The sequence below is a fragment of the Lithobates pipiens genome, unplaced genomic scaffold (genome assembly GCF_037356315.1).
Source record: "Lithobates pipiens isolate NorthernLeopardFrog02 unplaced genomic scaffold, aLitPip1_a1.2 Scaffold_13, whole genome shotgun sequence".
Taxonomy (NCBI): Eukaryota; Metazoa; Chordata; class Amphibia; order Anura; family Ranidae; genus Lithobates; species Lithobates pipiens.
The window spans coordinates 422,459,700-422,484,699 of record NW_027507718.1 but is presented as its reverse complement, the minus strand read 5'-3'; the positions used below and the strand labels follow the sequence as shown (position 1 = coordinate 422,484,699).

Sequence of the window (25,000 nt, the reverse complement as noted above, 5' to 3'; positions counted from 1 at the left end):
CAAGCTTCAGAATCCTCATCTGAGGACGAATGTCAGAATATGTCAGCTGGCTTTGACTTTACCCTGGTGGAGCCTTTTGAAAAATCCGTTAAGGAGGCAATTGGCTGGCAGGAAGACGCGGCTAATCCTCCTAAGGTACGGAAATATTTTCCGAATTTGAAAAGGGATCCAGAGACCTTCCCTTTTATTGAGGAGCTTGAGGACCTCATCAAGGACAAATGGGAGAGATCAGATAAAAGAGCGAGCATCTCTCAAATAGACTGGCAAAGATGTATCCTTTGAAGGAGGCGAAGGTGAAGCCCCTTATGAATGCCCCCGTTGTTGACTCTTCATTGATGCGCTTAGCCCGTCATGTAACCCTACCGATCGAGGATGCGGTCTCCTTCCGGGATGTTTTAGATCGGAAAATGGATCTAGAATTAAAAAAAAGCTTATTCCACGGCTGGAGGAGCCTGTAGACCAGCGATTACTACGGGGGCAGTAGCCATCTCAGGATGGGCATCCGGAGTGGAAAAAGATCTCAAAGACGGCGTTGAGATGGAGAAGATAATATCCTCCTTGCAGGAGATCAGACTAGCAGGGGATTTTGTAGCAGAAGCTTCGGTAGACATTATTAGATCTTCAGCGAGATCAATGCTGGCCTCAGTAACTGCAAGAAGAGCTCTATGGCTCAAGCCATGGGTTGCAGACGCAGCCTCTAAAACTAACTGGTGTCGGATTCCTTACGATGGTTCAAATCCGTTTGGTGCTAAACTAGATTCGGCCATCTCCAAAGTTTCCGGGGGTAAATCAGGTATGATCCCTTCCGACAGAAGACCTAGGGTGCAGAAAGGTCCAGTCTTCAGGCGTAATTTACCGGACAAATACCGGGAATCCAGATCCTACCGTCCAGGTAGGGAGTTTAGAAGAGATTGGAGAAGCACAAAGACCTCCTTCCTCAAGTTACAGAAGTCCAAGGCCACCCCGACTGGGGATCAGCCAAAATCATTTTGAAGATCTGCCTGCCCACCCGGCCCAGGTGGGCGCCAGGCTGAAGAGTTTTTTCAAAGTGTGGGCAAGTCACATAAAAGACTTATGGGCACTCTCCACGATAAAATTTGGCCACAAATGGAAGTTCAAGAACGGTCTTCCACTAAGCTACTTCCGCGCAACCAGGCTTCCGTCTTCCTCAACCAAGAGAAGCCTGTTAGTAAAATATGTAACGGAATTAAGACAAAAAGGGTGCAATCCTAGAGGTACCATCGCACCAAAGAGGGAGAGGGTTTTATTCCCCTCTTTTTTTGGTGAAGAAGAAAACAGGCGACTTACGGCCCATACTAGATCTCAAAAGACTCAACAGAGGCGTCCAAGTGGAGTCTTTCAAAATGGAGAGTTTACAATTTATTCTCCTAGCCATAAACCTGAACAACTGGATGCTTTCTATAGACTTGTCAGATGCCTATCTTCATGTTCCAGTTCACCCGTTTTTTCAGAAATTCCTGCGTTTCGCCATAAATCAACACCACTTCCAATTTCAGTGTCTTCCATTCGGCATCTACTCGGCCCCCAGGACATTTACCAAAATTCTGCTGCCACTAGTAGCTTTCCTCAGGGAGAAAGGATTACGAGTCCACCACTATCTGGACGACATCCTGCTGTTAGCGAAGGATCAAGAATCTCTAACTCTCCATCGGGAGATTCTCCTTGCGACCCTCCAGAAATTTGGATGGATAGTCAACTGGAAAAAGAGCAGTTTGCATCCAACACAGAGAATGGTCTTTCTGGGAGCAGACCTGGACACCAGACTAAACAGGATACAGCTTCCACAAGAGAAAGTCAGACCTCTAGTACAAAAGATGCAGAGGCTATTGTCGACAGATCAGTTGCCGGCCAGAGTCTGCCTAAGTATTCTGGGGTCCATGTCAGCAACTACACCTATGGTCCAGTGGTCCCAGTGGCACATGAGACCTCTCCAGAGCTCCTTTCTCAGGCAGTGGGATGGAGTATCGATGCGTCAGACCATCCGGGTTCCCAGTTCAGTGAAGCAATCGATATGGTGGTGGACTCACCACAGCAATCTCGGGAGATTCAGGCCGATAATTCCTCCATATCCAGAGATTATAACTTCGGACGCTTGCCAGACAGGTTGGGGAGCCCATTTTCGAGACCTGGCAGCTCAGGGTCAATGGCTCTTTCAGGCTTTGGGCCTAGTTTCCAACATCTTGGAGCTCAGAGCAGCTTTCCAAGCCTTGCGAGCCTTTGCGCCTCTCCTGAGAGGCAAGAATGTAGTTATCCGCATGGACAACAAAGTGGCAGTGGCCTACATTCAGAGGCAAGGAGGTACCAGGAGTGCCACTCTGATGGAGGAAGTTCGGCCCATTTTAGATTGGGCTCAGATTCATCTTTCAGGACTGGGAGCAATATATGTCCCAGCAGCGCAGAACATGTTAGCCGTCTACCTGAGTCGGGAGTCCCTTTCCAACAACGAGTGGTCCCTGAATCCTCGAACCTTCGCTCTTCTGACAGAAATTTGGGGAATGCCGGAGATAGACCTTGCGGCTACACCAGCGAATACCAAATGTCTCAGGTTCCTATCAAGAGGGTCATTTCCATCGGCAGAAGGGATGGACTGTCTGAGTCACCCATGGAATTTCAGGCTGGGATACATTTTTCCTCCAACTCCGTTGATAGCAAGATTTCTATCCAGACTCCGGAGATCCTCCGCTACTGTGATCGCAATTATCCCACTGAGGCCGTGGTTCGCGACTCTTCTGCAACTCAGCCTTCAACCTCCTATTCCACTTCGGGTATCTCCGGATCTTTTGTCCCAAGGACAGTTCCTGCACCCCGCTCCGGAGAAGTTGCACCTGATGGCCTGGAAATTGAGAGGGCTAGACTGAGAGCCCAGGGCTGTTCTCAGGAGGTCATTTCTACTCTGATGCAAGCTAGGAGATTCACGACCAACTCCGTTTATTCTAGAGTTTGGGAAAGATTCTGTTCCATGGCTCAGCAGAGAGGTTGGAATAACGTCTCTCCAGAACCTGCTCACATTCGGAATTTCTCCAGTCGGGGGTCAATAAGGGCCTGAGTCTAAGCACCCTCAAGGTTCAGGTGTCTGCCCTATCAGTCAAAAAACGGACACGAAGTGGGCCTTTCATCCTCTAGTTGTTCAGTTTTTGAGAGCCTATCTGAAAATCAAACCTCCCAGGAAGCCGTTTTTTCCATCATGGGATTTATCAGTAGTTCTTCATGCCCTGTCCTCACCTCCATTTATTCCATCTGAAAAGATTTCTTTATGGGACTTGACCTTGAAGCTAACTTTCCTGATTGCAATTACATCAGCTAGAAGGGTATCGGAAATACAAGCACTAATGATCTGGGAACCATATTTGGTGCTCTTTCCCGACAAAGTGGTTCTCCTCGGAGCAGTTCATACCCAAAGTAGCCACTCCATTCCACTATAACCAGGATATCAGTCTTCCATCCTTCCATAACGATCAGGGGGATCCGCACCCTTTGGATGTGAAGTCAACCATTGTCCGTTATCTATCTGCTACTACCCCGTTCAGAAGGACAGATTCTCTCTTGGTCATTCCTCACGGTTCTAAGCGGGGTCAAGCAGCCTCTACACGCACAATCGCATCCTGGCTGTTTAGGATCATTAAAAAAGCATATTCCTCCCAGCAACTGGCAATTCCTGAAGGCATCAGGGCTCATTCTACAAGGGCAGTGGCTACCTCCTGGGCAGCATATTGTAGGGTGTCTCCAGAGACGATATGCAGAGCAGCATCTTGGTCCTCCAGACATACCTTCATTTCCCATTACAAAGTGGATTCAGCTTACCTATCCATGACCGACTTCGGCAAATCTGTTATTAGAGCAAATTCTTCTGCATTATAAGGAATTAAAGTTTATTTTTTACTTGCACCCACCCGACTGGTGAGTTATTTCCCAGTGTGTGCTGCCATGAAGGCGTCAGGAAAACTGAAAATTGTATACTCACCTTCGGTAATTTTCCTTTCCTGACGCATCTTCATGGCAGCACACAATTCCCTCCCTGTCTCTTGGTGTTAATATATACAGAGAATGCAGCGGGAGGTCTCCTCTTCAAATTTATAGCTATCCAATCCTGTCAGGTTGTGGGGGCGGAGTCACAACCCAGTGTGTGCTGCCATGAAGATACGTCAGGAAAGGAAAATTACCGAAGGTGAGTATACAATTTTCAGTTTTTTGTACTCACCGTAAAATCCTTTTCTCTGTAATTCACAGACCGACACAGCTCCTCTAACTAAATGGGTTGTATAGCCTGCCATTAGGAGAAACTAGGCAAAATTGTTACACAATACACTGAACTTTAATCCCGCCCCTGGTGGGCGGACCCTGTGCTATCAACCCTCCTCACTGTTCCCAGCAGCTTCGGTACATCAACAAGCAGTATAAACGTAGAAAAAAGGAGGGTGGGTGCTGTGTCGGTCGGTGAATTACAGAGAAAAGGATTTTATGGAGAGTACAAAAATCCTATTTTCTCTTATATTCACCGACCGACACCACTCCTCTCTGTAACTAAATGGGACGTCCCCAAGCAGTGCCAAACGAGGGGTGGGAAAAAACAGCATAAAAACTACATCCACCATGGCAAGTGGGAACAAGTGAAACCAAACCCACAAAAAACAGCAGTGTGTGGAAAAACTCCACCCTATAACTGGGCATCCTCAACAGGAGTGATCCCTAAGGCCGCAACATTGCGGAAGTAATGCAACAGCACATTAACAAAAACAGTACTGCGTTTTTTCGAAAAACCAGGAAAAAACTCAATTGCAACTACACGGGCGCCTGCAAAACTTTGCGGCCAAAACAAGCATCAGCCGATGCACTGACTTCTACCTTGTAGAACTTGGTAAACTTATGGACAGAAGACCAGGTCGCTGCCTTACACACCCGAGTGACAGACGCTTGGTGTCGGAAGGCCCAAGACGTTCCGATTGCTCTTGTAGAGTGGGCCGTGACTGGAAAGGGAGGCACCTGCCCCTTAAAGGCATAGGCTTGGACTACAATCTGTCTGATCCACCTGGAAATGGTGGCCGACGAGACCGCCATGCCTTTCTTAGGACCAGCCACCGAAACAAACAGTGAGTCTGACTTCCGAAAGGGAGCTGTTGCAGACAAGTACACCTTCAGAGCCCTAACCACATTGAAAGCGTGAAGGGTCACCTCCTTGGGGTGCTTCAGCTTAGGACCCAACGATGGCAATACAATGTCCTCATTCATATGAAAAGCCAAAACCACCTTTGGTAGAAAGGACGGTTGCGGACGCAACACCACCTTATCCCTGTGAATGGCCAGATAAGGCGACTTGCATGACAAGGCAGCCAATTCTGAAACCCTCCTGGCCGATGTGATGGCCACTAGAAAGACCACTTTCTGTGAAAGGGTCAACAAAGGAATCTCCCTGATATTCTCAAACAGCGGCTTCTGAAGCGCCGACAACACCAGGTTCAAATCCCACGGAGGACGCACCAGAGGGACTACATGTCGCACCCCTTGAACAAAGGTGCTCACTAATGAGCGAGACGCTAGGGGTCACTGGAAAAAAACAGCCAAGGCTGAAATTTGCCCCTTGATGGTGCTCAACACCAACTTCTGGTCTACACCTTGCTGAAGAAAAAGCAGGATCCTGGATATAGAGAAAGAGCGCGGATGCCACCCTTTCTCCTCACACATGGAGATATAGGCCTTCCAAGTACGATGGTATATCTTCCTGGAAGATGATTTCCGTGCCCTCAACATAGCTGGAATCACGAGTCCGAAAGACCCCAGTACCTCAATACCTGGCTCTCAACAGCCATGCTGTTAAAGCCAGCGATGGTAAAGCAGGGTGAAAGATTGGACCTGGAGATTGGAGGTCCTCCCGCAACAGCAGTCGCCAGGGAGTGTCTGCCACCAGACGCACCAGGTCTGCGTACTAGGCCCGCTGAGGCCAATCTGGGGCAACCAGGATCACTGGGATCCCCTTGGCTTCCACTCTGCGGAGCAGGCGTGGCAACAGTTTCAGTGGAGGAAAAGCGTAGATCAGCTGGTACTGATCCCACGGAGCCACCAGCGCGTCTGACGCGTCTGCCCACGGATCTCTGGTCCTGGACATGAATCTCTGTACCTTCCGATTGAGACGGGAGGCCAATAGCTCCACATCTGGTGTGCCCCACCTCAGGCACAGCAGCCTGAACATCTCTGGATGAAATGCCCATTCTCCTGGGTCCAGCATCTGACGACTCAGATAGTCCGCCTGCCAATTTTCCACCCCTGGGATGTAAATGGCCGACAGGGCCGGTACGTGTCGCTCTGCCCACCGAAGTATGCGAGTGACCTCCCAAGCAGCGACTGAGCTTCTTGTTCCTCCTTGGTGATTTATATACGCCACTGCCGTGGCGTTGTCTGACTGTATTCTGATCGGACGCCCTTGAATACTCATTGACCATGTGTGAAGGCACAGCCTGATCGCTCTCAATTCGAGCAGATTGATCGGCAACTTGGATTCCTCCGCCGACCACAGGCCCTGAGCCGACGAAATTCCCATCACTCCACCCCAGCCAGACAGACTGGCATCTGTAGTGATCACCGTCCATGTCAGAAGAAGGAACGATTTCCCGGACTGAATCGCCGGGGACCTCAACCACCAGATCAGGGAGTCCATGACTGTTGACTCACCTGGATCTGTCGATCCAGGGACAACGGAGATTTGTCCCACTTCATCAAAATCTCCTTCTGCAGGACTCTGGTGTGGAACTGGGCATAAGGTACCGCCTCGAAGGAGGCCACCATCAGCCCCAGTACTCGCATGCAAAAGCGGAGCGACGACCACTTGCGGCTCATCAGTAGATTGAAAAACCTTGCTTCCCTGGAGTTCAACAGTAACCCCAGGTACTCCAGACGCTGAGTCGGTACAACTACCGACTTCTTTAGGTTCAACAGCCACCCAAATTCTTGCAGGGTCTGCAAGGTGATCGCCACATCCTCCTCTAATTCTAATTCTGAGGCGGAAGAAGCTCTCAGGAGTAGATCGTCTAGGTAACCCACAATCGAAAAAACGCGTTGTCTCAGCAACGCCAATACTAGAGCCAGGCCAAAAGGAAGAGCCACAAACTGGTAGTGGGCTTTCCCGACTGCCAAACGCAGAAATCTTTGATGCTGAAGGCATATGAGTATGTGCAGGTAAGCATCCTGAATGTCCAAGGATGCTAGGAAGTCCCCTTGATGGAGTGCAGCGACTACTGAGCGAACTGATTCCATTCTGAACCTCTGCAATTTTACAGTGATTGAGGGCCTTCAAGTCCAAGATTGGACATACCCCTTCCTTCTTGGGAACCACAAACAGATTTGAGTAGAACCCCTGGAAGCGTTTAGATTCCGGAACCGGTACAATCACCCCCTGATTCAGCAAGTCCCTCACCGCCGGGGACACGGGTATGCTGGAGGGGAAGAATCTGTTTGGCGGGCAAGAGAGAAACTATCTTAACCGGGAGGTCCACCGGGCTGCAAACTCCCGAAGATGACCCCCCACCCGAAAAGTGGGTGGGGGCAAACCTTCATGCAGTATCACTTTTGTTCGCAGGCTTGATAGGCTTGCGGTTCCAGGGACGGTTCTGACCGTCTGTGGGCGTTTTGCCGAAGCACTGGGCGGACGAAAAAGCCGCTTGTGAGCAGAAAAAGAGGGCCCTTGCCTGCGGAGTGGCTCCTTAGCCTTCCTGGACTGTGGGAGTAGTGTACTCTTACCACGCGTGACATTCTTAATAATGTCATCCAACGATGCTCCAAAGAGCCAGTCGCCAAGTAAGGGAAGATCCGTCAGGGCTTTCTTGGATGCCTGGTCAGCAGACCAGCATTTCAGCCAAATGAGGCGCCTCAGCACCACAGCTGACACTGAAGCCTTGGATAACAGGGGGAGATTATCTAGGGCCGCCTCACAAACGTACTTAAGGCCATGCACTAGTTGGTCTGCTAGTTCCACGCAGACAGGGGAGGTGTTGTTCTGCTCTCCCAATTTGCGGTGAAAAAGTTTTGCCCACTCCGTGTCTGCGACACCAGTGCGGATGCCAGTACAGGTCGCATGGCTGACCCCACAACCGTAAACAAGGAACGAGCCACTGCCTCTGCCTTCCTGTCCGTGGGATCTTTGAATGCAGGAGTCCCCTGAACCGGGATAGTGGTTATTTTATTTAACCTAGATGGGGGGACCACGACCGGAGGAGCCGACCACTTTTTGAGAAGACTTTCCTCAAAGGGGTAAGGCACCGCCAAATTTTTGGGGAAAAGGTCCGTTGCGGGCGACCCCAGTCCCTGTAGATGAATTTGTCAAAATAAGTCAAATACGGGAACACCTTAGGTGAACGTGCTGGCTTGCTGGACCCAAAAGGGACCGGTACATCAGCAGAGGAACCACGCACAACTGTGATAAGTGCTCCAACAAGCGCCTTGTCGCGCCCGGACCCGAGTCTGCATCAGAGCTCTCCCCAGAGGACGGGGGGGGGGGGGGGGCAGGGGCCCCTTACATGCACCTTTCCTGCCACCTCTATCTTAGCAACATAGGAGTAAAGGACCGCCATCAGGGTGTCCATGCGCATCGCGCTAACCGCAGATGACACGGTTGCTATAGCCTGGATTTCGGGGGAACAAACACCAGTTTCAGAAGCCATGCTGACCCTAGCCTGTCAGCCACCTGCAAGGGGACTTAGGACAGTGAAGGTCCTACCCTCCTACTGCCGCCGCGTGGGGGGGGTACTTAGCGCTAGACTCACCACCCTGGGGCGTTCTGTGAAAGCCACAAGCAGTGCCTTTTGTCCCTAGGAGGTTCCCAGTTGCAGAGAGGAGAAAGCTGTGAGAGCACATGTAATGCTGCCACAAGAGAACAGCATGCAGCCACCACCCTCAGAGAGGGGAAGGAGGGGTGATAGGGACTTGGGAGAGAAGATAGGGAGGTGAGGTGGCCCCCAAATCGACCCCCCAGGGAATGCCCAGCTGCTCACCCCACCGAGGCAGGGAGAGCCGTACTTGCCAGTCCTGAAGAGCTGGGAGACATTCCATCACAGACCTACTCCTGCGCAGTTACAGGGTAGCTGTTGGCCCGTTATACTGTGATCCAGACAGCAGTAGCCCGGTCATATGTATAACCCGGAGCATTGAAGCTCACCGACCACCTCTGGAGCTGAGGCATGTCGTGGCCTGCCGAGCCTTAGCTGCGACCTGCTCACGCTCGATGGCCGGACTGGGGAGACTACAAGGATGTCATTAACCAGCCTGTCACCCAGCCGGCAGCTGATGAAAGATCCCGAGATCTTCTATCTTGCGCAAAAAGCAGCAAAAACATGGACCGAGAGCGCCCGCAGGGTTACTAGGTCATTCTCCTTACTAGGTAAAATAAAAACTGAAGCTGCTGGGAGCAGTGAGGAGGGTTGATCGCACAGGGTCCACCCACCAGGGGCGGGATTAAAGTTCTGTGTATTGTGTAAAAATGTTGACTAGTTTCTCCTAATGGCAGGCTATACAACCCATTTAGTTACAGAGAGGAACTGTGTCGGTCGGTGAATATAAGAGAAAAAAAGAATTGTTGCTCTACAGAAAGATGGCCTAGGCTATAAGATGATTGCAAAGACCCTGAAACTGAGCTGCATCATTGTGGCCAAGACCATACAGCGGTTTAACAGTACAGGTTCCACTCAGAACAGGCCTCACCATGGTCGACCAAAGAAGTTGAGTGCACGTGCTCAGCATCATATCCAGAGGTTGTGTTTGGGAAATAGACGTATGAGTGCTGCCAGCATTGCTGAAGACGTTAAAAGGGGGGGGGGGGGGGGGGGAGGAGGGGTCAGCCTGTCAGTGCTTAGACCATACACCACATCAAATTGGTCTGCATGGCTGTTGTCCCAGAAGGAAGCCTCTTCTAAAGATGATGCAAAAGAAAGCCCCAAAACAGTTTACTGAAGACAAGCAGACTAAGGATATGGATTACTGGAACCATGTTCTGTGGTCTGATGGGACCAAGATAAACCTATTTGGTTCAGATGGAGTCAAGCATGCATGGCAGCAACCAGGAGAAGAGTACAAAGACAAATGTGTCTTGCCTACAGTCAAGCATGGTGGTGGGAGTGTGATGGTCTGGGGCTGCATGAGTGCTGCCGACACTGGGGAGCTACAGTTCATTGAGGGAACCACGAATGCCAACATGTACTGTGACATATTGAAGCCGAGCATGATCCCCCTCCCTTCGGAGACTGGGCCGCAGGACAGTAGTCCATTATAATGACTCCATACACACCTCCAAGACGACCACTGCCTTGCTAAAGAAGCTGATGGACTGGCCAAGCATGTCTCCAGACCTAAACCCTATTGAGCATCTGTGGGACATCCTCAAATGGAAGATGGAGGAGTGCAAGGTCTCCAACATCCCCAGCTCCGTTATGTCATCATGGAGGAGTGGAAGAGGACTCCAGTGGCAACCTGTGAAGCTCTGTTGAACGCCTTGCCCAAGAGCGTTAAGGCAGTGCTGGAAAATAATGGTTGTCACACAAAATATTGACACATTGGGCACAATTTGGACATTTTCACTTAGGGGTGTATTCACCTTTGTTGCCAGTGGTTTAGACATTAATGGCTGTGTGTGGAGTTATTTTGAGGGAACAGAAAATTTACACTGTTATACAAGCTGTACACTCACTACTTTACATTGTAGCAAAGTGCCATTTCTTCAGTGTTGTCACATGAAAAGATATAATAAAATATTTACAAAAATGCGAGGGGTGTACTCACTTTTGTGAGATACTATATTATACACGCACACACCCCCCACAGAAGACAAAGTATACTAACCAACAGGTTTCTTATCTCCAGAATGGTTTTTGTGCCAGTCTTTCAGCCATCTAAGCAGCTTATTAGTACAGCTCTGCTCTCCCTGCTGGCCTATGATCGCCTTTAGCGATGTTGGTCTGTATTTATCTACCCAGAGTAGACTCTCCGTCTTGCTACTAGGTTTTGTTGAATCCAGTGATCTGGTGGAGGCTGGCTTGTCCTCCCGTTTTAGATTTGTCTTTACATAATCACTTGAAACCTCTCCATCAGTTGCTAGTTTCTTCCCCCGTGGCGATTCTCTTTTCTGCGGGGTATATTTCCTCTTTATCGGGCTTTGTTTTTTCACTTGTGGCTCTTTATTCTTTTCTGGGGTCTTTTCTACTTTCACTTTCACCTAAACAAACAAATTCAAACTATCTTTTAATAATGGTGCAAATATATAATACTTATTCACTTATTTAAGGCACAGAGTAAAGTGCAGTAACCTATAGCAACGGATTATTTTGAAAAGACCAAGAAAATAAAAATTCATAACTCATTAGAATCGGATGAGTTTCTGAGATTGTAACTACCTCTTGGTAGAATCTAGAAGCATGCATTTTATCTGACTGGTGATGTTGCTATTAAGGTGGTCATTGCATAGTGGGAATAGTTCACAGTCTAGCAAATCCCCTCAACAAATGGGAAGATCAGCTGAGGAAGAGGAAGGTTCCTCGAAACACGTCCTGTGACCATGGACACCAGTTGGGCAATATCATCCACCGGCCATCGATATCTAAGAGTAAGCCAAGGCACATCGTGTGAGCCACTGTCCGGGAAGTTCCCCATTCAGCAGCCAGTGGCACAGTGATCCAGATGCTGTGAGAATTGCAGTTCATCCATCCACTATGTGCGTGGAACTTGGTTGAGGGAGCAAGCTCTCTCTTGACCCGTTTCCACATGTATCCATTTATTCACTTTTGTGAGTATATTTTGTAATTAATTTTAATAAATCATATGGAACTTACTACACCAGAGTGGTTGAGCTCTCTCTCTCCCCCCCCCCCCCCCCCTCCTGAATTAGTTTTCATACAGATGGAGTCCCCTCTTTTTGCCGACAGCCACACCCCTGGTTTGTTATAGGGCTACTCACTCCAAACCCTGTTTACTATTATTGTTTACCATATGTTGCATTAACATGGTTTGTTCATAACTGTTCAGCCATTTATTTTACTTTTATCAGTGAGTGGGTGAGTGCTGTCAGCCAAACGCTGCTCCTGTCGCACCAGAAAGTTGGATTTCTTCTGTACCGGAGTACCAGAAATTTCTCCTGTCAAAATCACTAACGGTCTGGACAGTCAACATCACATTGTCCGAAAGCACCTACATCAACTGTTTCCTTGACAAGTGGTCATCCCAGTACCCCACAGGAACATTTTTCCCCAATGATCTCCTATGTTACAGTCATACCTACCTCTGCTTCTGCTGCTATTACATACTTGGATTTTTTCCCCGGTAAAGTGCGAATTAAATGAAACAGGCCATCCTCATCAATAATCTTTGTCCCAATACTTTCTGCCTGCATACAGAAAAATTGCATCACAAATCATTTTACAGATCTTGCACCACATGTTAAATTTACCCGAAGGATTCTTTTTAAAAAGAAAGTTGCACAAACGTATAAAAAAAAAAAAATTGTATAAAAAGGGTTTACATATATAAGCATATAAAAACAACAAACAATGCAAGGCCGGGGAGGGGTCATTCTGAACTTGCCTTGAGACTAGACTTACACTTAGGTCCCAAATGATATGGAATTTTAGGGGACAGTTCCTATTTGCATATATAACTATGTCAAAGGATAATCTGATTAACCAATGATTTCTACTGAGCTACAGTAGGCGAGGACAAAGATGGACTTAACAGTTATGGCTTTGGAAGCAAAAAAGTTCTTTGCAATAATATTCTAGAATAGGGTGGTCAATATTCTTTATCAAGTATACCAAAGTTTACAAGGAAGAGCGAATTGCGGCAAGGTGGTGAGCCCAGTAACCATTTGCTGCCAAAAGTAATATATAACATGACAACCCCAAATGAGATGCCTGAAACCTGCTGGTGTCATTACATTGTTATACAGGATATGCAAGATAGGTAGGAAATGTTTTTAAGAATTAGTGTTAGGCGTTGGTACCATTTTAAGGTTTAAGTGATAGGGGTTTGTGAAATGGGTATTAAGAGTTTAATGTAACCTACATTAAATATACAGATATACATTTGTTTCCGTTTAAGGAAAAAAAAAAAAAAAAAAAAAAAAAGAAGAAGGAGGGGGCCCTCAGTCTGCATTTTTTTTTTCACACACATTAAAAATCAGCATATTTCACTAGAAACTTACTTAGAACCAACAATCATATTTTCTGAAAGCAGAGGCACAAAATGATGGTAGTCTAATTTTTTATGTCACGCGATATTTGTGCTGCCGTTTATTAAAAAAAAAAAAAAAACATTTTCAGGATAAAATAAAAATTAATTTTAGGGCACACAATGCCCCAATTTGGTGAAATATAAAGGATAAAGCTGTGTTGAGTAGATAGATACCAAACATGTCAAGACTCAAAATTGCAAGCACCCAAGAAATCATATCAAATTTTAAAGACATTTACAGGTTATTGGTGTAGAGTGCATCATGAATGATACCCCTAGGGTGACGATCATAGTAATAATGTACACTTGTGGTAATTAAAAAAAAAAAAAAGCAGCCTATGTGATAGCTTTGGGCAGGTGACAGGTAATCTTTACAAAGACTTCAGGAGTCAACAACCGTGGGAGGCAGCGGAAAGCGGAGGACTCAATCTGTACCATAAGGCTACTTTCACACTGAGGCGCTATAAACGCCAAAATTTCGCCTGTAAAGGGCCTCTCCTGTCTCTGCAGTGTGAAAGCCCGAGTGCCTTAAAAAAAATAAAAAATCGGGCAGCTGTAGAGGCGCCCAAATCACTTTTACTAGACAGCCAATCACAGGCTGTAAGTAAAAAAATAAAAATAAAGGATACCAGTGTGTGTATAATATATTATATATATATAAATGCATTTCATATTCTGCTTGTGGTTTCGATAAACTTTTCTATTCATACAAAATACAGAACCATACCTTCTCACGTTTGGACTCGCCTGCGTCGCGGCCCATGATGAGGTAATTGGTCTTTTTGCTGACATTTCCAGTTACCTTTCCACCATATCGTTCTACTAAAGACTTGGCTTCATCTCGTTCTATGGACTCTAAGACTCCAGTTATGACAAAAGTCAACCCCTCCATGCAGTTATCTGCACCCTAACATGATTTAAAGAGAATACAACAATCAGGTTTCTCATTGTGGAGTGTGTTGATTAATTACTGACTCTACACACAGTAAAAAAATAAAAATAAAAAAAGTGCTTAAAGAGCAACTCATCAAATGCCACAGGTTGCAGGAAATAACTTTGCTTGCTTTCCCCATCTAACAGTGTTGATGGAGGAATCCCTCCTGCCAGGCAATTGTCTTCTGCTGGCGGGGGTAGCCGTCCCCGCCGGGAGAATATCGCTAGAGAGTATAGAAGTCGCTAGCAATAATCATAAGTGAATCCGGAAGCCTGGATGTACCAAAGTTGATCGATCAATTTGGTACTTTTAGCCTGCTTAATAACTGTTTAAATCTTGGCTGGTTTAGCAGGATTCTAACCATGTATGTCCATCCTAACCTTAACCCAAGCTATGCCAAGTTAGAAGATCACATTTTTCATGATAACTCCTTACCTGAGGAATATCCTTGGATCCCAAAGCTTTAGGGCCTTCTCGATTGAGATAACTTCTATACGCCATATAGTTACCCCGTTTCTTTTCAGAATCTTCAGGACTGGTCTGTTACGGATAATCACTGTTAGATTCTTATATATTCATCACGACAGACTAAAACATAACATACCTCCAACAGAATTCTAAAAGTAGAACTGTAGACAATTTCAATTAGAGTAAGGGAGGGTTAAAACACCCGTCAGGTTTTTTTGTGCCACCTGTGTCCCATTTGGGAGATTTCCATTCACTTCCGGCTCCAAAGTCAAAACAGGAAATCCCTGGGGGCAACCCAAAATTAGAAATTTTTGAAAAAAAAAAAAAACACAAGTTTTGTCCTTAGTTCTACTTGACTGATCCATCAGTCTGTCAGTTAAGCCTAATCTGTAGATTGCCAAATCTGAAACATGCTAAAAGTTTAAATTTACTTTGCACTAAAGAGAACTAGGGCTGCAGAAATTAACGATTGTTTGATTAATCGTTAATTTCTTTGACCGATCAAAATAATTTTGATCAAGGACGATCCGCGGAGTGAGCTCCGCGGTCTCGCCCATAGGAAAGGCCGCGGCTTCAGCCTAGCTCCGGAGCCACAGCCATCTTGGTCCACCCGACGGTGGCTTAGTAGGGCACGCTCTCATCATCGCCCGCCTGCTTGTGCCGTCTACTCTGAGGATGGACGGGTCTGCCTGCTGTCTATTCCGGACAGAGCAGACAATCGTGAATATTAAGGTATGGGGGAGATGTGGATAGTACAGTATGGGAGAGATGTGGACAGTACAGTTAAAGTTAAACTAACTTTCTACGTTTTTTTTAAAGTTTAATAAAAAAAAAATCATAAAAACTGTATGTGCGTTATAATTAATCGACTAATCGATTAATCGATTAAAAAAAAAATCGATTAATCGAACAGGAAAATCTTAATCAGTAACAGCCCTAATGAGAACAGAACAAACAATACGTCCATTTATTGACAAAAGGTCCTAGGATCAGTTTGTTCGAGATGAAATTTTGCAGTTTATATGTATTTGTTCTAAATCTCTTCATGAAAACTCCATGCATGAACAGTGTCAGTACGAACATTCAATGTATGAAGGTTTTTAAATTGATATTCACGCACACCACCAGTTGTACGCTATTAAAGTCGAACTCCAGCCAAAACCTTTTGCTTTGGATAAAACTGGAAGGTCATAGACCCTCCAAGGGGGTTTTGTCTTTGCTGCCAGTGTCCCTGTTGAGATTTCCTTTCCATTTCTGTTGTGTCACCAGGATATGAAGTGAAAGCAATCTCCCCAAAATGTTTAAACTACACAAACTAAAGACCTTTTAGGGTAACTTTTTCAGGCATTATTTGTGTTTGCGTTTTTTCATTTTGCGGTGTTACCTGGACAGGAACTATCGCCCCAGCAATTCAAACTTGTCATCCAAAAGGATTCCCACTCAAAACAAAACAAAAAAAAAAAAAAAAAAACAGGAACTTCAAGTTAAAAGGAAGAGGAAATTTTCCATTATGCCACTTGCCAAAAGTACCAGATTCTGCTGACTGTGGGAGTTGTTAGATTAAGGGAAATCCAATTCTCCTGGGAATGGATGAGAATCCTGGCAGGTTTGCTTTTTCTATGATAAGATGAACAGAAGACCAGCATTCTTACCTCTGAATACCTCTGAGATGACCTTACTGGTGTGGTCACCTCTTTCTTTGGCGAGATAGCCATGGCGGCTTTAGGCTGTTCTTTCTTTGGAGCAATATCCTTGGCTTTAGGCTGCTCACTCTTTGGAGAAATAACCTTGGGTTTTCCAGGGCTAGATATTTCCTTCTCTTTTTTCTGCAAGTCATCTTTTTGTTTCAACAGAGCCAGCTTGGAGCTGGTTTTCACTGGAGAAGTCTTCTCTGAAGAGGCTTTGCTTTTGTGTGAAAATGGTTCAGACGGTGAATGGGAAGAACTCTTTTTTTCTTCTTTAATATCCGTCTCCATTTTGACAAAAGATTCATCTGGTAGACTAGAAGTTCTGCCTATAAAACAGCATTTCAAGATTATTGGATAAGCCACACAATTTTATCTAGACCACAAAACTGGATGGCACACACTGCTAAAGCAGGGGTCATTGTGACACTTTAGTACAAAGGCCCTTCACTGGCATAACTTGCAAATCCCAGATAGCAGAAAGCAATAGAGGGAATAAATTACAGCAATCTTGATTGTGAATGCGCAAATAAAACAGCAATGTCTTCACCACCATCACATGTCGTTATAAACTATAAATATGGTTAGTTGACCAAAGGACCTTTCAGACCAAGGAAATGGCCCAACTCAAGGACGTTACCTCAATTCCCAAGCAACTACAAAACAAAAAAAAAATGAGACCATATCACTGGCTTACATGTCCTTTCAACATATAAAAGTTTAACTTCCTATCTGTTTAATAAGCAAAGTTAAAAACAGGGGATAAAGAAATTAAATGGAGCTTTTAAACCAAAAGGAAGAACATTCCTTTCATTTTGACTTTTGGTCATACTGTATATTTTTATCCATTACCTGGAGAAATCCTTTTTTCGCCCTTTTCTGGGCTTATTCCAGCAGCTGCTGCGCTCTGCTTCTTCGGGCTGACTTTAAGTCCCTATATAATTTAAACATTTAAGCATGTTATTAAGTAAAGTGTATGCACAGGTATATGGCTTCTTTAGTCAGTTACTAGGAAAAAAAAAGAAAAAAAAAAAATTGTATTTACTTGGGTTAATAAAAATGTTGAAATAGTCTAGCCCCTTTCACATGTGTGGATTCGTTTTTAGACATCCGCTTGCTCAGTAGAGATCGATCCGTTGATCCCCGCTGAGCCGGCGGATGACAAGTGCCATATTTGCACACTGTGCAGGAACGGACCTCTCAGATCTCCGCTCCCCTCTATGGGGGGGGGGGGGATCAGATGAAACCGGACCGCCTGTCCATTTTCACCTGATCCACCATACGGATAGAAATTAGGACATCCATCCATCTGGATTTAGCGAAGTGGATGTCAGCGGACATGTCACCGCTGACATCTGTCGCTCCATAGAGATGTATGAAGCATCCTTTCATGTCTACCTGAAAAAACTGACAGGCGGATCTGAACGGTCTGCATGTGTGAAAGGGCCCTTATGCATGTTGAAAGCTAACCAATAGCTCTTAAAGTATCTCCAAGCCAGGAAACCAAACCAGAAATAGTTATTTGGAAACATTTCTACTAGCAGTAAATTATTCCAGGTAAACTCTGGAATAAGCAGTGAATTTTTTTTTAATAAAAAATTGAGCACTGCAGATCCAAAGCTCCAGAGAATACTCCACAATAACCATAACAAAAAAAATAAAAAATCCATTCTCATATTAAGAGCTATGAGAACCGTATACAGTTACATGTTGAAATATAGTGGACTACCCATTGTGGAGAATCCATTGTTACTTAGCAAACAACCAGATATTGACTTCTCACCTTTTTTTACCCAACTTTGCAGACAGACATTAGGCTAAATTCAAACGCCAATGCACCAGGAAAAAGATAGGCATTTAAAAAAAAAATGGTGTGTGGTTTCAGTAGAGTCCAATGTGAATTGAAAACTACCATCACATGGCTAAAATAAAGACATTTGACCTTGTGGTAAAGGAACTAAAAAGGCACACTGATTGGCAGACATGGGAGAACATCATCGAGGAGAATTGTGAACAGGCAGGCAAGTGTATTTTTCTGCAGAAGATACATTGCAGGTCTCTTCTGCGAAAAATCCTTCCTATTTTTATTTGCTGAGGCCATTTCCACTTGAGTTTGTGAATTGAGCCTACCATCTGATTTTTGTACAGGGAAGCGGCAGGCATATTTGCAGTTTCAGACCTGACTATACAAGCGTACAAAAAAGTAGAGCAACACAAGGAAAAGTAAAAAAATCAAAAAGCGATCATTCCTCTTACCTTAGCCTTTGGTACATCATCCAGCATTGCCAATGTCCGAGCAAACTCCTCATCTTCATGGAGCTGTCTTTCCAGCTGGGAAAAAAAAAAAAAAAAAAAAGACTGAAATCTAAAAATAAAAAAAAAAAAGCACGCAAGTAAAAGATTTGTAAAAGATGTGAGTAAATATGGCGCCAACCTGGAGTGAAAATACACTAAATAAAAACTGGACCTATACAAGAATGAGAAAATGTGAAGCTGCTCCTTTAAGTAGATCCCCACCACAAAGCAAATACATGTAATGAAAAGTAACACGCTACCACACAACCTAACCTTTACAAATAAATATACCATCACGCAAAAAACAAAAAAAACAATACAATTGGTATGACATAATAGGAAAAGATGAAAAAGTTTAGTACATTAACAATACAAAGTTCATAACAGGCAGTCGTGTATAGTGCCAACCACTGTGCCTTCTGAGAATAAAGTGCTCAAATGATTTCTGCCATTTGAGCTCCCCCACTGTGTATACAGAATGCACTCTTACCAGCCATATATATTAAACATGCTTTTGATAACTTGGGGTATCGCCTGTTCTCAAATGGCAAATAAGAGCCAAACACCTGACGCCTTATGGAGATAAGCCAGCCAATCACCTCTCGGATTCCTTTACTCTCTCTCCCTCTCCAGCATCCCAGACCCAGAAAAGATTTAAGATTCCAGAATAGTTTAATTCAGTTTTTAAAACTTGAAAATGTGCATGTTGGTGCTGACCTGAGCACCTTAAAATGTAAGGGTGCAATTTTTACTTCTTTTAATAAAAAAAACGGACACACACTATTCTGGAATCTCTACATCTTTTCTGGGTCTGGGCTGCCGATTTATCTCCATAAGGCATCACATGTGTGGATTCTCTCATTTGCCATTTGAGAACTGGCGATACCCCTATTTATCAAATGCGCATTTATTATATATGGCTGGTAAGGGTACGTTCTGTATACACAGTGATGGAGCACAAATGGAAGAAATAATTTGAGCACTTTATTATACGGTAGTTGGAGCTATACATAGGGACTGCCTGTTAAGTTTGTATTGTTAATATGCTACAAGTAAAATACTGTTGAAAAGTCCAAGAGAACAAAATGGCAGTTACAGGAGCTTGAGTCAACTGGCACCCAACTGTCAATCTGAGAGTCTATGATTGATCCTGGAAAACTTAGAAGCATTGTGAGCATGCCCTGTCCCTGTAAGGGCGCAGGCCATTTGGCTATCAAAACTTTAGAAAACTTACACCTGTCTCAGGTATAATTGAAAAGGCAAGTGCGAGTTCACGGCCTTATTTGGCTAATTGAGGGGGGAAAAAGAAAAGAAGCAGCAGCACCGGTAGTAGGCCAACTACGATAGCAGGTATACAATACACGTTACTAATGATGCCGGTATAGCAGATGCTCTATAATTCATATGTAATCACACTGGTGTTTTAGACAAAACTATTGTGCCCTTTTGGGTCTTAAAATGTCTGTATGAGAATGGCAGTGACTTTAAGCCATTTCTTTACCAAAATAGAGACAATAGGCTTTAAAGTGATACTAAACAGTTTAATTTACTTTTTTTTTTTAATTAAAATAAATACAAGTACACTTTTTGAATATACAGCTGTCATGTGACCCAGCTCTTTCCAACATGTCTGCAGGGAAACTGTGGCAGGGGGAGCTTCAAGTATTAAAAAAAAATACATTTTCTTCAGTCAGGGAAAGAACATGCAATTTGCTGCTATATGAAGCAAGAATAGACGCATAGATCACTACCAGAGAAGAACCACAAGGGAGAAAGAAAAAGAACATTCCCAAATATTTTGCAATATTGCAACCCTTATCCTTCCAGCTTCTGCAGTGTTTGACAGCTGATAAGCTATGTCTTAGCTAAGGGCAGTTTGCAATCCATTGGCAACAATAAGAAGACAAAGTTCCATCAAGATGTAAACGTGTTAGTCTTGGCTCAGGTCCTCTATTTTTATCTGATTAATAAAAGAAAAAAAAAACAACACACACACATACCTAATCTGTTTATTTTTTATTAAACTTTATTCTGAGTTACAAATCACACCTTATCGGAGCACATTACCAGCAGGCGTGTGTTTTGTAATCAGTGTCATGACAGCCATAAGGGATCGTTCAATGAACACAGAACAAAGCCGGAACCGGAGAGGAAATTGTGTAACAGATAAACTGTAGCCTTTCTTTGCAGAAAATGATGATCAATATTTTTCATGTGTGTATTACATTTATTTTCTTATGCTTGGTAATAGGACTTTGCAGTTATCATAAAGTCCAAAGGAGAACTCAAAAATAGGATTTTTAAAACAGCTTACCTGTAAAATCCTTTTCTTGGAGTAAATCATAGGACACAGAGCCTTAAGTATTTACTTAGTGGGTTATGGGCCTACCTTCAGGTGTTGACACTGGTATAATCCAATACAGGAAGTTGACTCCCCTATATAACCCCTCCTCCTTCCAGGAGTACCTCAGTTTTGTAGCCAAGCAATATACTTACACCCCATAAAAAGAGGGGCAGAACCTCCGTGTCCTATGATGTACTCCAAGAAAAGGATTTTACAGGTAAGCCGTTTTAAAAATCCTATTTTCTTGATCATACATCATGGGACACAGAGCCTTAAGTATTTACTTAGTGGTATGTCCCATAGCAATGCCGAAGGCGATATCCTCATTCCATCTTACATCCACTTGATAAAATTTTGTCGCGGCCTTGCAGATCTGAGCCATCACGGCCTTGCAGATCTGAGCCATGGAGGCCTGGTGATGCACTGCCCAAAAAGCACCAACCGCTCTGGTAAAGTGCACCTTAACTTGAAAACAGGGAATCATTCCCTTTAAAATCATAAGTTTAAATTATAACTTACCGAATCCACTTAGCGACAGTGGATTTTGATGCCGCCTGTCCTTTTTATGACCCTCTGGCAGAATAAATAAGATGTCAGTCTTACGAAACTGAGCAGTTTTCTTTAAAGCGGGGTTCCACCCTAAAGTGGAATTTCCGCTGATCGGAACCCTCCCTCCGGTGTCACAATTGGCACCTTTCAGGGGGGAGGGGGGTGCCGATACCTGTCAAAGACAGGTATTTACACCCACTTCCAGGCATAGACACCCATGGGAGTTTATGCCTCTTCCTTTCCCTGCGCGCTGTCTGCTGGGACACACACGGGTCCCAGAGACAGCGCGGACAATTCCTATTGCACTGCGCGACTTGCGCATGCGCAGTAGGGAACCGGGAAGTGAAGCCGCTTCGCTTCACTTCCTGATTCCCTCACTGAGAATGGTGGCGGCAGCAGCCGAGAGCCGAGCGATCGATCGGCTTCTGCATCGCTGGACCCCGGGACAGGCGAGTGTCCATTTATTAAAAGTCAGCAGCTGCAGTATTTGTAGCTGCTGGCTTTTAATATTTTTTTTCGCAGTGCAGTCCCGCTTTAAATAGATCTTCACTGCCCTCACTACATCAAGACAATGTAGTGACTTTTCTTCCCTCGAACATGGTTTTGGGAAAAACGAAGGCAGGACAATATCTTCATTCAGATGAAAGCCTGAATGAGGGAGTAACACGAGGCTGTCCTCATTAATAACCAAATATGGCTCTTTACAAGAAAGAGCAGCCAATTCTGACACCCTCCTTGCTGAGGATATAGCAACCAAAAATGCCAGCATTCTTGTCAGAAGGACTAAAGGAATATGCTGTAACGGTTTGAATGGCTGTGTTTGTAACACAGACAAAACTAAGTTTAAGTCCCAAGGGCTTAAGGGTGGATTAATCCACAGCACTCCTTGCATGAAACCCCAGACTAAAGAATGCGTAGCAAGTGGTCTCTGAAATAAAATTGATAAGGCTGAGACTTGGCCCTTAATAGTACTCCGCACCAACTTCATCTCTACGCTTAACTGTAGAAAGGCAAGAATTCTGCCTATGATACATCTCAGAGGGTGCCAACCCTTGGATTCACACCAGGAAACATAAGCTTTCCAGACTTTCTAATATATAGCTCTAGAAGCTGGCTTCCTAGCATTAATCAAAGTAGTGATAACTGACCTGGAAAGCCCACATTTCTTCAGAATGTGGGTCTCAATAGCCAGGCCGTTAAATTTAGCGTTCATAAAGTAGGATGGAATATTGGCCCCTGAGATAGCAGATCTGGCCAAGTGGGAGGAGCCATGGACCCTCCACTGCCAACTTTATGATCTCTGCGAACCATGACCTTCTGGGCCATGCTGGTGCTACCAGTTTTACCGACTTTCTTTCCAGCTTGATCCTGCAAAGAAGTTGAGGCAGCAACTGAATCGGGGGAAATGCATAGATCAGTGAACTGATCCCACGGGGTCACCAACGCATCTGTTCCATCTGCGAGTGGGTCCCTTGTCCTGGACACAAAGTTGACTAGCTTCGTGTTGAATATGGATACTAGAAGGTTTACGTCCGGAGTCATCATCTTTGGCAAATAGCCCGAAAAATTTCGGGATGAAGAAACCATTCCCCTGGGAATAACTGCTGGCGAATTAGATAGTCCGCCTGCCAATTCTCTACTCCCGGAATGAAAACTGCCGATAGGCATGGAACATTCTCTTCTGCCCAAGTTAGAATCTGGTTCACCTCTCTCTGAGCTGAGAGACTTTTGGTGCCCCCTTAGTGATTGATATATGCCACAGCCGTGGCATTGTCAGATTGGATCCTGACAGGACAATTCTTTAACCTGGAGGTCCAGGTTTTTAGAGCCAGATACACTGCCTGAATCTCTAGGATGTTGATGGGCAAGGCTCTTTCGCTTCTTGACCATTGTCCTTGGACAGTCTTCTCTAGTACTGCTCCTCAGCCTGAAAGGCTGGCATCTGTCATTACTACTTTCCAGATAATTGTCTGAAGGACTTTCCCTTCAGCAAGTTCCAAGATAGTAACCACCAACTGAGGCTTTGAGACACTCTTGGGGCCAGCCGCATTGGCAAGTCCAAAGCTTGAATCGTTTTGTTCCAAGCAGACAGGATACTGTTTTGAAACAGTCTCAAATGGAATTGGGCATAGGGAACTGCTTTGACTGAAGCTACCATCTTCCCTAACAACCTCATGCAAAAGGCGAATTGAAAGATTTCTCTTCGACCTGATCATCCTCACCAGATCTTGTATGGAGATGATCCTTGTGGGGAGGCAAGAACACCCTTTTCTGAGCTGCGTATATGATCAGGCCCAGATAATCCAGTCTTCTTAGTGGCTTTAAGGAGGACTTCTTTAGGTTGAGAATCCAACCCAAACTTTCCAGGTAACTGCTTGTAATGGCTAGGCCTTGCTTTAAGCGAGCCACTGACTGGTCTATTAACAATAGATCGTCTAAGTAAGCCAAGACAGTTATGCCCTGTGACCTTAACATGGCTAGAGGTGGGGCTAGCACCTTTGTGAATTCCCAGGGTGCTGTAGCAAGCCCGAAGGGCAAGGCTACAAACTGAAAAATGCTTCCGTTCTACTTTGAGCCACAGAAACCTCTGGTGAGGAGGAAATATAGTGACATGCAGATATGAATCTCTGACAGGAGGAGGGGGGGGGAAAGACAGGAGGAGGGGGGGGAGAGAGAGGAGGAGGGGGGGGAAGAGGAGGAGAAAGACAGGAGGAGGGGGGGAGAGAGGAGGGGGGAGAGGGGGGAGAGAGGAGGAGGAGGGGGGGGGAGAGGAGGAGGAGGAGGAGGAGGAGGAGGAGAGGAGGAGGAGGAGGAGGAGGGGGGGAAGGGGAGGAGGAGGAGGAGGAGAGGAGGGGGGGGGAAGAGGAGGAGGAGGAGGAGGAGGATGAGGGGGGGGAAGAGGAGGAGGAGGGGAGGAGGAGGAGGAGGAGGAGGAAGAGGGGGGGGAGGGGGGGGAGGAGGAGGAGGAGGAGGAGGAGGAGGAGGAGGAGGAGGAGGAGGAGGAGGAGGGGGGGAAGAGGAGGAGGAGGAGGGGGGGGAAGAGGAGGAGGAGGGGGGGAAGAGGAGGAGGAGGAGGAGGGGGGAAGAGGAGGAGGAGGAGGAGGAGGGGGGGGGAAGAGGAGGAGGAGGGGGGGGGAAGAGGAGGAGGAGGGGGGGAAGAGGAGGAGGAGGGGGGGGGGGGAGAGGAGGAGGAGGAGGAGGAGGGGGGGGGAAGAGGAGGAGGAGGAGGAGGGGGGGGAGAGGAGGGGAAGAGGAGGAAGGAGGGGGGGGAAGAGGAGGAGGAGGAGGAGGGGGGGGAGAGGAGGAAGGGGGGGGGGAAGAGGAGGAGGAGGAGGAGGGGGGGAAGAGAGGAGGAGGAGGGGGGGGAAGAGAGGAGGAGGAGGGGGGGGAAGAGAGGAGGAGGAGGGGGGGAGAGAGGAGGATGAGGGGGGTAGAGGAGGAGGAGGAGGAGGGGGGGGAGTGGAGGAGGTGGAGGGGGGGAAGAGGAGGAGTGAGGTGGAGGGGGGG

General features: G+C 45.8%; 1 protein-coding gene across 1 annotated transcript in view; it reads right to left on the bottom strand.

Annotated features, from left to right (window-relative positions):
- The window catches only part of RFC1 (replication factor C subunit 1), a 131,441-nt gene that overhangs the window by 31,518 nt on the left and 74,923 nt on the right, over positions 1-25,000 (bottom strand). The window contains exons 7-13 of the mRNA XM_077477628.1: positions 18,562-18,636; positions 17,158-17,239; positions 16,273-16,634; positions 14,588-14,692; positions 13,946-14,125; positions 12,272-12,376; positions 10,840-11,212 (exon numbers count right to left, since the gene is read on the bottom strand). Of these exons, the coding sequence (XP_077333754.1) occupies positions 10,840-11,212; positions 12,272-12,376; positions 13,946-14,125; positions 14,588-14,692; positions 16,273-16,634; positions 17,158-17,239; positions 18,562-18,636 (1,282 nt within the window). The remainder of the gene's footprint in view (positions 1-10,839; positions 11,213-12,271; positions 12,377-13,945; positions 14,126-14,587; positions 14,693-16,272; positions 16,635-17,157; positions 17,240-18,561; positions 18,637-25,000) is intronic.